Genomic DNA, 13,433 nt, shown 5'->3' with positions numbered 1-13,433 from the left:
TGTGGCACTGTTGTAGCAAAAAGGAAGAGGAAGGCGAAGGAGAAGAAAGAGAGAGAGAGGACAGACCGAGGCGGGAGTACTGTTGTCCTCATCAGGACGCGCAAGGGAAGTTGGTGCGCCACTCGTGCGCGTGGTAGACAGCCGAGTAGTGCCACATGGTCGCCGCCACCACAAATATGTGCCAGATCATATGGCTATGCCACTGTGTGGTGCCAGGAAAGGTTTTGGAACCCAAATCAGTACGGTCGCAACAAAGGCTGAGTGAATGAGTGAGTGAGTGAAGAGAGCCGCGGACGCACCCAGTAGTCGAACTTGCCCGGGAACCACTTCTCTGGGATCTTGGTGGCGTAGATGTAGGCGCCCACGATGTAGGTTCCTCCCTGAGGCGGAACAGGAGGTGAGCGAACCAGACCAAGGGCGCACGCGGTGGTAGAGTCTTCGTTCGCGCAAGGGGGGGCAAGAGGGTACCATCAGCGCCAGACGTATGCACACGGGCATCAGCCCCGCGAGCTCTTCCGAACTACTGAGGATGTAGACGTGCGGCGCACACAGCGCACCGAACAGTCCTGAAACGAAAGTGGGGAAGCGTGAGGCGCGAGCTCTGGAAGGCGCATCAGCTACGGGAGAACGCCTGCGCACCCATGGCCACGTAGAGACTTGCGCGCAGTGCCTGGAACTCCGGTTTCTAGTGTTGTGAGTAGCGTGTGAATGGATGTGAGCACACGTGATGTGGTGGGTTGGCAACAAATCAATCGCGACGAGGGGGGCATGTGCCTGGAAGTAGTTGGACATGGAAATGGAAACCACCAAAACGCCTAGCGCAAGCATCAGCCCGATGTAGAAGTACTGCCAACCCGAGTGACAGGCAAACAGGTAGTGGATCATCCTGATGCCAAAGCACGCAAAGGCGGATAAGAGAAGGATGAAGGGTAAGCACACAGGGAAGAGGCGCCGGGCGGTAGGGCTGATTGCGGAGCAGATGGTCGCGTACGGGAAGTAAGAGCCGACGATCAGCACAGAGATCGAGGTGTAGTCCATGCGAACTCCGATTAGCCACACCTTGGGTCCCATGCACTCTGTGAGGTGGAAGAACGAAGACGAAAAGAGCAGCGTCTGCGCAGAGATGACCCTGGTTGAGGAGAAGACAAGAAAGTGAATGTGGTCGAGGAGGTCAGAGTGTGTATCATCAGCTCGTTGAGCAAATCGAGCGATGAGGTAAACCGGAGCAACGTAAAGGTGAAGGTGCGGCAGGTACCAAACGAGGAACATGGCCTTGTCGGAAAACGATCCATCGGCGAGCCAGGTTGAGTAGGCGTAGAACATCAGGAAGAAGAAGCCGATCAAAGCGGAGAGGTGCGTCCACACGTTCGCCCACTCTGTATAGCGATTTAAAGTTAATGACCGCTGCGTGCGTGCGTGCGTGCGTGCGTGCGTGCGTGCGTTGCCAGTACGGACCATTGTGGAGGAACAGAAGGGAGCGAAGAGTAAGCTTCAGGTCATACCGCACTCGGTAGCCCGTGTGAATGTAGGGATTCCCTCTGCAGAGGCCAACTCAAGTTAGCACGGCGCTGGAAAACCACCACGCGGCGAAGCAACAATAACGGCGCTGGAAGTCACTTACCGATTGTAGGGTTCCGCTTCGTCGAGAGGCACCAATCGCCCGTGGGGAGGTGGCGCAAAGAAACCGCAGCAGCACATGGGACGATAGTAGACGGCCGCCGGTGGGTTGCGCACGCTGTCGCTGTCACTGTCGCCTTCGCTCTCGCTCTCGCTGTTTTTCGCGCCTGACTCGTCGGCGTGCGCTACTTCCTCGTCTCCCTCGGTTGTGCTGCCCGAAGCAGATACAATGGAAAATGGGTCAACAACGAACGGAGGCAAGCTTGCGTTGTATGCGGAAATGAAGAGAAAGAGCTACGGATGGAAGATCGGGAGATTGAATCTGGTGGTTCCGGAGATTGAATTCGAGAGATCTGACGCTAGGCCGGGTGCACCGCACACAAACCACCAAAGCAAGCGTCTCGTTGCTTAATCTTAGAGTTTGGGAGAGCAGCACTTCCTCTTCGGCGGACACAGAAACGGACAAACAAGTTGGGACCTGCGTGTTTTTCTCCACATAATTTCTTTTCTCTCCAGCGTGCGTGGTGTTGTTGGCTCTGCTGTTTATCTCTTTTGTGCCATTTATCTCCATAATTTATTCGACGGCCTTGCGCGCAAGGTGAAGGGGCTAGTACCTCAATAAAGAGTACGTTGTGAGCTCCTCCTCTTCCTGTGCGTTGCTTCCACCTTGCGCCGAGAGCATCTTTTTACGTACAGTTTGCTGGCGAGACAACACGCCCAAAAGCCACGGCGAAGTGATTTTCTCTCCGGTTGGGATGCATTCCTATCGTGACACGAATTCCTAATGAAAGGAAAACTGACAACTTCGCGCCAAAATTTTAGGCGGAATTCAAAAGACAGCCAGAAACGGAGTTCAAGTATAAGAAAGGCAATTTTCTGGCTGCGCTGATCCATCCTACACGCAAGCGGTTGCTGGGCTCAAATCACTCTCACCCACTACTCACGACACTCGATCTCCCGCCTATTCTCTCAATTCAAGCAAACTTTAGCGTGAGACATGTCGGAGACCGTCGCCGCCACCCCGTCGAGTGCACAGCAGAAGGCAGCCACTACCGAGGCCCCTAGCAAGCAGCAATCAGCAGCGCCGAAGGAACGGGCTGCCAGGCAGAGAAGAAGGGCAGCAAGAAGGCGGCCACTGCAGGCGAACAGGGCGAGAATGGAGGCCAATCGCCGAGTGTCGCTCGCGCTGCTGGAGGAGAGAAGGGGCCTGCCACTGCCGGCAAGAAGGGCAAGAAGGCTGGCAAAAAGACGGTCCCTGGGGAGAAGGTGGAGAAGGGAGCCAAGGACGTGAAGCAGGAAAATGCCAACCCCTACATTCGTCTCATCAATTCGAAATTGCGCGCGAACAAGAAGAAGCTCGAGAAGATCGCGACCATTGATGAGAAGGTCGCAGAAGGCAAGGAGATCAACAGCGATCAGCGCGAGTTGCTCAGCCGAAAGCCAGAAATCGAGCGGCTCATCGTCGAACTCGATGAAGTCAAGAAGGAGCTTGCCAAGATAGAGAAGAGCGAGGCTCAGGCCCAAGCGGAGGTACTCGTGCTTTCCCTGCTGCTGTTGCAGTGGCCCCAAGCGTAGTAACACTCCAATCTTACACATTTCAGAAGCGCGTGAGCGAGTTGAAGACCGCGCTCCGCCTGTTCCACGTGGTGGGCTACCTTCACTCCACCGCTGCCGAAGAAACAAAGCACATCCTTCTGGCTCGCGGCCTCAAATCGCTGGTACGCACGCTGCAAATCACTTGAAATCGTCAATCATCTCACTGTCTCGCTTTGCTGCCTCAACGTGATACTCCAGGACGCGGATCTCTCTGTCTTGACGCACCTCCAGAATGACATCTTCGGTCTTGGCGAAAACTTCGGCAAGCAGCTCGACGCCGGTTTCTCGCGTCTGCTGAAGCTGCTGAACGACAGCAAGGAGGAATTCGCGCCCGGCTTCACCTTCCAAACACTTCACACCAAGCTGAACGACTACGACGCCTACATCCGCAAGGGCAAGGCCCTGGAGCCCTTGTCGAGCGAGCAGCCGGCTTCTGTTACTACTGCTCCCGCTGCTCCTGCTCCCCAAGGTAAGCACCCCTATTGCACAATGGCTCCGTGCGTACGTTGATCAACTCAAGTGGTCGTGTCGTGATCTCTGCAGAGGAGGTTGTCTCTGTCTCTTCCGCTCCTGCTGAGCAGGCTGCGGCGCAGCCGACCGCGGAGCCCACTCCAGAGGCCTCCGTGCCCGAGCAGGCACCCCAGACCGAAGCACCCAGTGAAGCAGCTGCGCCCGCCGGAGATCAGCAGGCTCAGCCCGAAGGCGTGTCCGCCGAAAGTACCGAGTTCGGTCACGACGAGCGGGGCCGAGGCGGCAGGGGCGGACGCGGTGGTCGTGACGGCAGGGGTGCCCGGGGCGAACGTGGCGAGCGCCGCGGAGGCCGGGGTGGGCGCGGTGGCCGCAGGCCCGAGGGCGCCGATGTCAGCGAGAACGGCGGCGATCATCAGGCGGGAGCCGCCGCGGGTGCCGAGGCCGCCCAAACCGGCGCGGTTGAGGGTGGCCGGCGAGGTGGCCGCGGAGGCGAGCGAGGCGGCGAGCGCCGTGGAGGCCGAGGTGGCGGACGCGGCGGTGGCCGAGGCGGCAACTTTAGGGGCGCTCCGGCAGCGGAAGGCGGCCAGCAGCAGGCGGCCCAGGGCGCACCCGGCGGGCAGAGGCCGGCCGGCGATCGTCCGCCCAGGAACCGCGGCCCGAGGCAGTACCCGCCCAAGGAGGGCCAGCGCCAGTCCCCGCAGCAGCGTCGGCCGCCTCAGGAGCAGCGTCAGCCGTCCCAGCAGCCAGCTGCCCCGGCTGCGGCTCCTCCCGCGCAGTAGCTGATTTCACCACTACCGCCAGACTTCGTCCTTGTAGAAGAAAGACAAATAAACCGAGCGAGTGTACAACAACATGTTGTGGAAGTAAATTCTATTATTTTCCAAGAAGGCGAGTGTTGGTCGGGCCTTACTGTCGAAACAACGATCACAGCCACACACCAACGGAAGCAAAGGCAGCGGCACACCAGATGTATTTTCCAGCACCAGATGATGTGCCACCGAGCCCGTTTAGGACGCCAGGCTTCACCACTCATTTCCCTCGTCTGACATCTCTCGCTCGCAATCTGCTGAGCGATGAGGGCTACGATCTCCCCTTCCATTTCAGGCTAGGCCATGCCAACGTCTCCTCTTCCCCTGCCTACCCTCTCTCCAAAACGGTACCATCTTTTCATTTCATTCAATCAATTTGTAGTGCTAAAAAGATGAGCACCAGGAACTCCTCATGCGCAAGAGAGGCAAGAACAGCGCTCGGCTGGTGTTCTCGCACACGACGCCCACCAACAGGTAAACAATAATTATATTTGTTATTTATTATTTATTTATTTGTTGTGCATTTTATTCACACGTTGGGCGTGGTTGCAGCCGTCTGGTGTTTGGAATGAATGGCGTGGGGCAGCTGGAGGGTGAGCTGTTCAGCTCGTTCGCGGCTGGTGCCGCGGAGGAGGAGGAGGCCACTGCCGCTGGCGTTGATGAGCCTGCTTCGGTACCACGCGAACCTGTTAAATGCTGACCACCTCTAACGTGCTACGTTTGCTCACGCCACCTCTTCTCTGTCGTGTGTCGTGTGTCGTGTGTCGTGTGTCGTGTGTTGTCATGCGTAGCACGTGGAAGATGGTCGAGGAGTGCGCTGGGGCTACGACGCAGGCTTTGAGGCCGTGAACAACTGCCCCGCTCCGTCCTACATCGATTTCTTCTGGGAGCATTCCTATCACATCAGGTACACCTCACCTCTTCTCGAACAGCCCGACCGCCGCTGTATCGCAGGGTCACCTAACGCCGCCGCCGATTCGAATACGGCCCGGCAGCACGAACAACTACCTGCGGGGAGGCTTCGTGGTGGGCGGCATGCTCCCGGGAAGCATGCTTCCGTTCGCGTTCGACGCCGGTGGAGTGGACCTGGGCGCCACCCTGCAGGCCGTCCGGGGACCCTGGGCGGTACTTGGCGCCAACCTCGAGATCGGAAATCGCAGCGTGTCGTGTGCGGTGTGCGAGTTGCTGATTAGTGTGGGTGTCGGCCGGTTGACAGTTGGGAATGGACTGTCAAGTGCGGACCATGTGGCTCGATCTTACGGGCGGTCGCTGTTTCCTCAACAGCGTGGTGGCCTATCAGAAGCCCACCTTCGCCCTCACCATGAACATGTACGCCATCCCCCCCCCCAATCCGCCCACCGGCCCACTCTCTTTTGTTATCTCACCTCCGTCTCTGCAGGCACGGCTTCGGCGAGCGATTCATCGCCAGCGCCGTCGCCAACCCGGTTGGGCTCTACCGAGCGTTCTGCAAAACCAACACGGCTAAGGATGAGGTAAGAATCGTGGTGGTCGCTCTCGCGTAATTGTCAATGGCCAGTGCTCACGATGCGCCGCACGCACCTACGCAGGACCTGTACAACTGTACGTGGCTGGCGGGTGTGGAAGCTGATACCACACAGCGCAACGGCGCGTTCAGCGCCCGCTGTCTGTCGTTCGCTCTCACGAGACGGAACACTTCTCCCTACCCCTTTTCCGCCCCGCACACGACCAAAACAACCGTACGTGGGCGCACGTCTCCTTCCTCCTCATCGGTGACTCACGTGTGTGTGTGTGTGTGAGCAGGAAGCTGAGGTGTTCAAGGTGGACGAGCCGCTCCTGCGGGACGGAGAAAACAAGATCAAGTTCGACATCCTCAACCTGGGCGTGGGCAACAACGCCTACCGCCTCTCGGTGCACAGTAGTTCCCTCGTTCGACTCTACCGCAACACGCACGTGAAGCTGAGCAGCTCGCTGCAAGCCGACGTGCTCCCGTTCGACCCCAACACCGCCCGCATTGGCCTTTCCCTCGTCTTTGTTGTATGAAATAAATAGTAAACAAATAATTAAGAGTATAAAGAAATAAAAGAGGTGGCCTTTCGCTAAAGAAAAAGTTCAAGGCACGGCCCGCTGTCTCGTGGCGCGGAGACCGTCGAGAGCCCCCTGCAGGAGTGCCTGCATGGACTCTAGCAGATGCGTTCGACGAGGCCCAGCTCCAGATTTAACGCGACGAGCTCTATGGGGAGCTGAACAGACTCGAGGCTGAGAAGTGGTACCGGGACCACAACCGAACGGACGCCATGAGGTGCTTGACCGCCCTCGCTGTCTGCAACGACAGTCACCAGTGGAAGGAGGTGGACTCCAACGGCTACTCACCCCCCCAATGTAAACCTTGACATCCTCTAAAGGGGAATATAGAGGATGTCAAGAATATATGCGAACAAGGAATTTTGATGGCCATGGTCGAGGCTGACTTTCTACATCTCTTGGAACGCATCGCAGAGACATCTCACCCATTCCTCGTGCAGAGTCTGAAGTGTCGCTGACGCTGCTGGTCAACCCCTGCGCTCAGGGCGCGAGCCATCACGCTGTTGCTGCTGGCCCAGTCGTCCGGTTAGTGACCACAGCAGCTCCACTGCACATATCCGTTTCGGCGGTTGTTCCACCCACCATCTTATCCTCATCCACCTACCAGGCAACACCTTGTTCAAGTCTTCGACGCTCAAGGCAACTGCACTCTTGACTCCTCGCACGAATTAAAAGCAGTGCAACCCCCATTTATTTGCCGTGTAGAGTTCGACCTGATATGGTGAGGTGGGTGTGAGCAAGCGTTACGACTGGCCCAGTCCTTGTCCGCCGAGCCCCATGTCAAGACGAAGAGCGGTCAGATGCAGGCCGAGATCAAGGTGGAGGAGGTGCGCTTCGTGGTCAACTACCCGGCGAGGGCCATCGACACCCAGTACTTCCCCAGCGGCAGCGAGAGAGCTTAAGCAAACTCTGGCAACTGAGCGCCTTCCTCGTTTGGTTTAACCTTGACCAGAAATAAAACAAGCAATGGCACACGCACACGCGCACGAACATGGGCCGCACAGGAATACAGGAACAAGAACACACGTGTAATCAACCGAAAAAAATGGTTCTGTCAGAGGAGCGGGGTAACCCCCCCCCGAGGGGGGGCTTGGGGGGTGGTTATATGTGCAGGTTCCTTCCTTCGACGCTGAGCTTGGCGGCTCGGGATTGGGCGGTGATGCTGCGTCCCTTGCGCTTCAATTTGAGTTCGGAGAGGCGACGATCGAACATCTTCTGCCTCGTCGGAGCGTTCTTGCTTGACGCGGGCTGCATCGGCACCTCCACTTGCGACACAGGCCTGATCACAAAAAGTGGGTTAGGTCCTGTGTGGCCGCCATGCCATTACACGATCGCCTTGGCGTACCGGTGAACGTAGTCCTTGTCGGCGGGTTGCGGAATGCGCGCGTGGTAGGAGAACTCCTCCTTTTGGGAGGCGCCACTCGACCTGCTTCCCACGATGGAATCCAGCGAGTCGTCCGTCTGCGAAGCGCTCTGCGACTGCGACGAGTTCGACCTCCTATAGACAGAACGTTCACGAGTCAGTCGCGGTGCAGCAGACGGTGGGGCTTTGTAGAGAGAGGGGGCTTACCGGTAAGAGTCCTGGCGCTGCAACTGTTTGCGCTCGTGGTCGGCGTGTTCCTTGTAGTTGAGGCTGAGCTGGAAGATGGGCCTGCTCCAGGTCTGGATGAGCTCCTGAGCGATGATCTTGTTCTCCTTCGTCTCCTTGGGCGACTTCCACAGGAACATCACCACCTTTCCGAGCCCGCTCTCCCGCAGATGATCGCTGTCGATGTGCAGCTTGGGCAGAATGTTCAACAAGCTCGTCCTACACGCCCATGGGCGTCAGCCATAGCCGTCACTGAGTAATACAACAGTCATATGTGAACGAGGGCGGCGCGTACCTGATGTTATAGTTGGGCAGTGCACCGGACACTGGCTCGAGCCACTGCTTCACCGCTCGCAGACCACCGCCCTCGACGAAGGACTCCTGCAGCTGCACTCTGTGTACCGAAGCGAAGACGAGCCCACATAACGGTTAGTTTTAGGATTGTTTTTGTTTGTTTTTAAGGCCGGTGTGGATAGCTGGTGGAGCATGTACTTTTGGAGCATAGCGATAACCTCGGGCAGGAGCTTGACCTTGGCTACGGCGGGAGAGTTCTCTTGGATGGCTCTGATGTCGGCGTCCACAGCATCGCCCATCTTGTTCAACAGCGTTTCGACCTGAGGGAGTGGTTGGCGGTTCACAAGCCAAACAATGGCGAAGATGAGTGTCAGCATAAGCGAACGTTTCAGTAGCGGACGGAGGTACCATTTGATCGATCTGCTCGCGCGAGAGCATGCTCTTCCTGCGCCTGTTGCTCTTCTTCATCTGCTCTACCACCAGATCAAAGTCGCTCTTCTCCTGCAACGTTGGGGGAGGACAAAGGTGAGTGCACCACACTGCGGTCACCGCGCTCCTCGCGCAGGGCATGTGAAAGGAGAGAGCACGCGTACCACTCCCTCGCCTTCACCTTCACCACCCTCGCCCTCCTCGCCGGCCTCCAGCGACTTCTTCGAGCGGCGTTTGCGCTTAGGCGCGTCATCACCTGCCGACGCCCGCCTTCGCCTCTTCTGCTCCACCCAATTCCATTACAGATATGAATTAGATTAAAAATCAAAATAAAATAAAGGAAAAGAAGTGCAACAGCATGCGCAATAAGTGAGGTACCTTGGTGGTGCTGGCTTCCTCCTCCTCAATCTCTAGGACCTCTTCAAACTCGGCATCAGCGTGGCTCTGGCGCCTCTTCTTGCTTCCTCGCTCCTTCTTCTTCTCCTTCTTGTCCTTCTGCTGCAAAATCTCTTCCAATCGGCGCTTGGTCTTCTTCTCGATATCGCTGTCTTCCGAATCCGCCTTGCGCTTGCCTCCCCTCTTGCTGGTCTTCTTCTTCTTCTTGCTCTTTTTTTCGTCTTCTATGAAGCCGCCCGCATCCTCATCGACAAGCAGTTCGCCGAGGTCATCGTCGTCGTCATCGCCACCGAAGATGCTCTCGAGGAGGGCCGCACGGGTCTCGTCCTTCTTCTCGCCCATTTCCCCTTCTTGCTCTTCCTCGCCCAGCTCAAAATCATCATCTTCTTTAGTTTCTTTCTTTTTCGTTGCGCCATCGCCATCGCCTTCCAGGTCAGAGAGAAGGCCATCAAGTTCGTTATCGTCTGCGATCGTGGCGGCTGTCTCTGAAGTCGATTCGGCAGATTCTGCTGGCGCGCCTTCATCAGCCTTTTGCAGTGCCGGTGACGCTGGAGCGTCGCCATTGCCGTTCCCCTCCAGGAAGAGCTCCTCCTCCATCGGCACCTCCTCGAGATTCGACTCTTGCTCGCCCTCGCCTTCGCCATTTCTGTTGCCCTGATTTCCTTCAGCACCACCATCGAGCAGTTTCTCCAATTCGTCCACTTCGAACGGATCGACGCTATTCTCCTCTTCGATACGAGCAGCGACCGCGACAGAACTGTTAAGATCTTCTTTTTCGCCCAGGTCATCTTCCAGGCCGTTGGTGTGAGAATCGTCGGCCACAATCGAGGACACGTCCTCAGATCGCTCATCGTCTGACGCATCGACGCCCCTTTCGCTGCCAGTGCCGTCAAGGTTCAAGAACAGCTCCTCAGCCGCCTTTTCCACCCGATCCTCGACATGGGGCAGGGCCGCGTGATCGCCGTCCATCTCTTCGTCGTCTGGAGATTACCGACACCTTCTGCCCCTCACGTCGCAAAAGAAAAAGATCGAGAAAACGAAAACTCCGGTTCGGAATGCGTCGACACTGTTTTTTTCACCCACACGCAATGTTCTAGTTTTGTTCTGCTGTTTCTTTCGTGCACACACCACCGCATCTCGATGCCCGGAGGACTGAGCGTTCTGCCAGGCGAGGTGGTGCTCCACTGCATGCGCTTCCTCGATCCGTTCTCGGTCTGCGCCCTCTCGGCCTGCTCGAGACATTTCTGGTACTGTCACACGAGCTCGCTCTTCCGCCAGTAGAGACTGACCCCGCCGAGTAGGGGGCTGGGGCAGGACGATGGGATATGGCGGGCATTGGTGGATCGCGACCTGGCACCAAGCTGTCGCCCAAGCCTTCCATCCTTACAAGCCACTGTAAACAACAACCTGTGTTCCCTCCTGTCCCTCTGCCGTCCTGCATTCCTTATCGGCGTCGTGTGCGTGCAGGTGCGGCTCAGCCACCGAACGTGGAAAGCGATTTACCAAGAGGCACTGCTGGACCTCCACCACCACTCTGCCATGGCCGCTGGCTGATTGTTTGTTTGCCAAGGAGTGCGCACGTGTGCCCAGGGTTGGCTTTGCGATGGTATCGCTGAAGGAGCTCGTCATGGCGGAACTCAGCCCATGGCGCATGAAAGACGTCACCACCATTCCGATCAATGGGCGAACGATCTCCAAGAACCGAAGGTCTGCCAGACTCCCCTCTCACCTGCTCTACCTATGGCTGACATTCCAACAGGGGAGGCAAGAGCGCACTCCGGTTGACTCGCTTGCGGTATGAGATTCTGCACAATTTCCACATGAAAGCACACGACCAGATCACGGCGCGCTGGTTTTCGGTACCGTTGTTGTGTTGTATACAACACTGCACACATACTAACAGCCTGCTTCCCAGCCGCGTTGTGAGAGTGGCACAGGAAAAAACACAGCGCAGGTACGGAGTTCACCATGCTCTTCTTCTTCTCAACCCAACATCCCACGCCCTAACGCCCTTCCGCGCAGGATACAGGTGTTGGTTGTTGGCGTCGTCGAGCCCGTGAAGCCCGAGCCCTTTTCGGGGGACTCGTTTCCCTCGGCGTGTCGCGTGGTCGAGCCTGTGGCGCTGCCTCACGGCGGCAGCAGGGGCCTTCAATCGGTAATCAGCTTTCCCGTTTTGTGTATCATTCTAGGGCGGCCGCTCACCCGCACAACCACTCCGCTCCACTCCAGTTGTTGCGTCGCTATTTGGAAGAGCAAGCTCAGCCAGAAACGCCCTTCCTGCGGACTTGCCACTCCCTAGACCGCTTCTTCGCGCTGTTGCAGGATGAGTCCACACCGCGCTACGTGACCTTCCCCGATCTGGGGCCGGCGCTGCGCGAAGGAAAGGTGCCCGCCCGCCCGTCTCCCAGTGATGCCCGGCTTGGTCGTGTCTCACATTCTCTGTCCTCAGATCGAGACGTTGCTGATCTCTGAAGAGCTGCTTGACAAGTGGCTCGTGGTTCGCTCTTCACAAGAAGGGAGCACTGCTGAGGCTGAAAGATGGGAAGATTGGCACCTGCTAGACGTGGTGCCCCGGCAGGACGAAGCTCGTGTCAACCACGCAGAGGCGCTTGACTGGTAAGTTAGATGGGCACCTCCCCGGCGGTGCGGGAATGGCAAAACTAACGACACACTCATAGGCCACAGATGCGAGAGTGGGTCAACAATGTGCGCTGGCAATGCGGCCTGACGCAGCTGCATTGGGTCAGCTCGTGTTCTGACCCAGGCAAAGTGTTTGCCCAAACCTTCGGCATCGCTGGCATTTTGAAGGGCGGTGTTACATTCACCAGCTGCCATGCAGCGCCACGAGCACCCGAAGGCACGGCCCAAACCTTGCGAATGGTGCGACTTGCCTGCAATCGCTCATCTCCACCCCAGGCCGTGGTAGTGTTATTCCAAAGAGGGACGGACGGGAGCTCACGCACCGGCAGTTTAGCGAGGAATTCGATGTTCCTGCCCAACCGGTCATTTTGACGTCAATAGCTTCCCAATGGCCGCTCCTGAACTGTGTCGCTGAGGTAGGACCACACCCTCAATGCAACTAGGGCGTGGGCGTGGGCGTGGGCGTGGGCGTGGGCGTGGGCGTGGGCGTGGGCGTGGGCGTGGGCGTGGGCGTGGGCGTGGCGCCACTCACGTTTGTGTTTTAGGACTTGGCAGAGCATTCGGGTACACAGCTCGTCAGAGTAACTGATGAAGATGACACAGTAACGACAATGGCCTTCAGTGAGTACCTTGATCGAGTCTCGGTTCGCTCCTCACCCCAACCTGTACGCACAAGTTGTGTCATGCTGATTGTTTCTTCCCTTGCAGTGGGACGAACGGCTGTCTGTCACAGAGGAAGCCGATAAGTTCCCTCATCTCACCGGCGGCTGGGCTAGCCCATCCCTCTTTGGCCCCAACCTCTACGAAACGATTCCTTCCGGGGTGTGCCCGCCTTTCAAATGTACCCTCCTTCACACGTGCCGCGGTCTGCACGAGTGAATTGACACTCTGCCTGCCGCTCAGATTTGATCGTCTCGGCTAGTGGCTTCGGCACTCCACTGCACACTGGTACCCCCTCGCACCATGCATTCTTATCCTTGTGTGTCCCATTCCAACACACTCCATCATCACAGAGCCAGACGGGGGTAGCACGTGGCTGGCTCTGTTGTCCGGCCGCAAGCGGTATCAGCACTCAACCATATCAAACCCCCCTCCAAGAATCGCCATTGTTCAAGGCACTGAAGTTGTTCGCGCAGATGGCTGGTGTTTCCGCAAGACGCCGACATCACCACCTTCCCCAATTACCACGAAGACATGTCGGCGCACGAGTTCTTTAGCCAAGTGTACCCACACATCCGTACAAGCCACGCCCATTTGCAAACCCGACCATGTGCACAATAGGCTCACAGCAAGCACAGACACGCGACTGCAGGTGATGTGGGAGGGAGTGCAAGAGCCAGGAGAGATCCTCTATGTGCCCAGTGGCTGCGCGCATGTGGTGCTCACATTGGACGCCTCGGTGGCCATATCAGTCGATTTCATCAACGACACCAACCTCCCCTTCATCGCGCCACACCTGCGTGCTTTGATCTGCCCCCAATAAAAGAAACCGACTGGCAAACAGACGGCGATAGCTGTTGGAAAGGACC

General features: G+C 57.5%; 6 protein-coding genes across 6 annotated transcripts; 4 read left to right on the top strand and 2 right to left on the bottom strand.

Annotated features, from left to right (window-relative positions):
• Positions 1–91: 91 nt before the first annotated feature.
• Positions 92–1,698, bottom strand: ACA1_287810 (HemolysinIII related subfamily protein; the record flags this gene model as incomplete). Its single annotated transcript, XM_004367778.1, has 9 exons — positions 92–202; positions 300–380; positions 493–566; positions 640–685; positions 805–886; positions 992–1,129; positions 1,256–1,376; positions 1,456–1,538; positions 1,622–1,698. 9 exons carry the CDS (start codon positions 1,696–1,698, stop codon positions 92–94), a joined length of 813 nt encoding a protein of 270 aa, XP_004367835.1.
• Positions 1,699–2,614: 916 nt separating this feature from the next.
• Positions 2,615–4,463, top strand: ACA1_287800 (uncharacterized protein; the record flags this gene model as incomplete). Its single annotated transcript, XM_004367777.1, has 5 exons — positions 2,615–2,645; positions 2,690–3,147; positions 3,219–3,335; positions 3,412–3,648; positions 3,795–4,463. The coding sequence occupies 5 exons, from the start codon at positions 2,615–2,617 to the stop codon at positions 4,461–4,463; spliced, it is 1,512 nt and encodes a 503-aa protein (XP_004367834.1).
• Positions 4,464–4,651: 188 nt separating this feature from the next.
• On the top strand, positions 4,652–6,515 carry ACA1_287790 (uncharacterized protein; the record flags this gene model as incomplete). The annotated part of the gene is made up of 9 exons (XM_004367776.1): positions 4,652–4,840; positions 4,897–4,967; positions 5,046–5,166; positions 5,285–5,400; positions 5,489–5,618; positions 5,710–5,822; positions 5,893–5,986; positions 6,062–6,089; positions 6,322–6,515. 9 exons carry the CDS (start codon positions 4,652–4,654, stop codon positions 6,513–6,515), a joined length of 1,056 nt encoding a protein of 351 aa, XP_004367833.1.
• Positions 6,516–7,658: 1,143 nt separating this feature from the next.
• On the bottom strand, positions 7,659–10,233 carry ACA1_287780 (IWS1 Cterminus domain containing protein; the record flags this gene model as incomplete). Its single annotated transcript, XM_004367775.1, has 8 exons — positions 7,659–7,836; positions 7,903–8,055; positions 8,128–8,364; positions 8,441–8,539; positions 8,638–8,759; positions 8,848–8,940; positions 9,033–9,149; positions 9,247–10,233. 8 exons carry the CDS (start codon positions 10,231–10,233, stop codon positions 7,659–7,661), a joined length of 1,986 nt encoding a protein of 661 aa, XP_004367832.1.
• Positions 10,234–10,867: 634 nt separating this feature from the next.
• Positions 10,868–11,884, top strand: ACA1_287770 (uncharacterized protein; the record flags this gene model as incomplete). Its single annotated transcript, XM_004367774.1, has 5 exons — positions 10,868–10,971; positions 11,024–11,123; positions 11,294–11,419; positions 11,587–11,649; positions 11,714–11,884. The coding sequence occupies 5 exons, from the start codon at positions 10,868–10,870 to the stop codon at positions 11,882–11,884; spliced, it is 564 nt and encodes a 187-aa protein (XP_004367831.1).
• Positions 11,885–12,515: 631 nt separating this feature from the next.
• Positions 12,516–13,387, top strand: ACA1_287760 (jumonji domain containing 6, putative; the record flags this gene model as incomplete). Its single annotated transcript, XM_004367773.1, has 6 exons — positions 12,516–12,548; positions 12,613–12,745; positions 12,808–12,852; positions 12,918–12,966; positions 13,041–13,125; positions 13,217–13,387. The coding sequence occupies 6 exons, from the start codon at positions 12,516–12,518 to the stop codon at positions 13,385–13,387; spliced, it is 516 nt and encodes a 171-aa protein (XP_004367830.1).
• Between the last annotated feature and the right edge of the window lie 46 nt (positions 13,388–13,433).

The sequence above is a fragment of the Acanthamoeba castellanii genome (assembly GCF_000313135.1).
Source record: "Acanthamoeba castellanii str. Neff unplaced genomic scaffold scf7180000084777, whole genome shotgun sequence".
NCBI lineage: Eukaryota > Discosea > Longamoebia > Acanthamoebidae > Acanthamoeba > Acanthamoeba castellanii.
The sequence above is the reverse complement of the archived record's forward strand: the minus strand, read 5'-3'. Positions and strand labels throughout refer to the sequence as shown.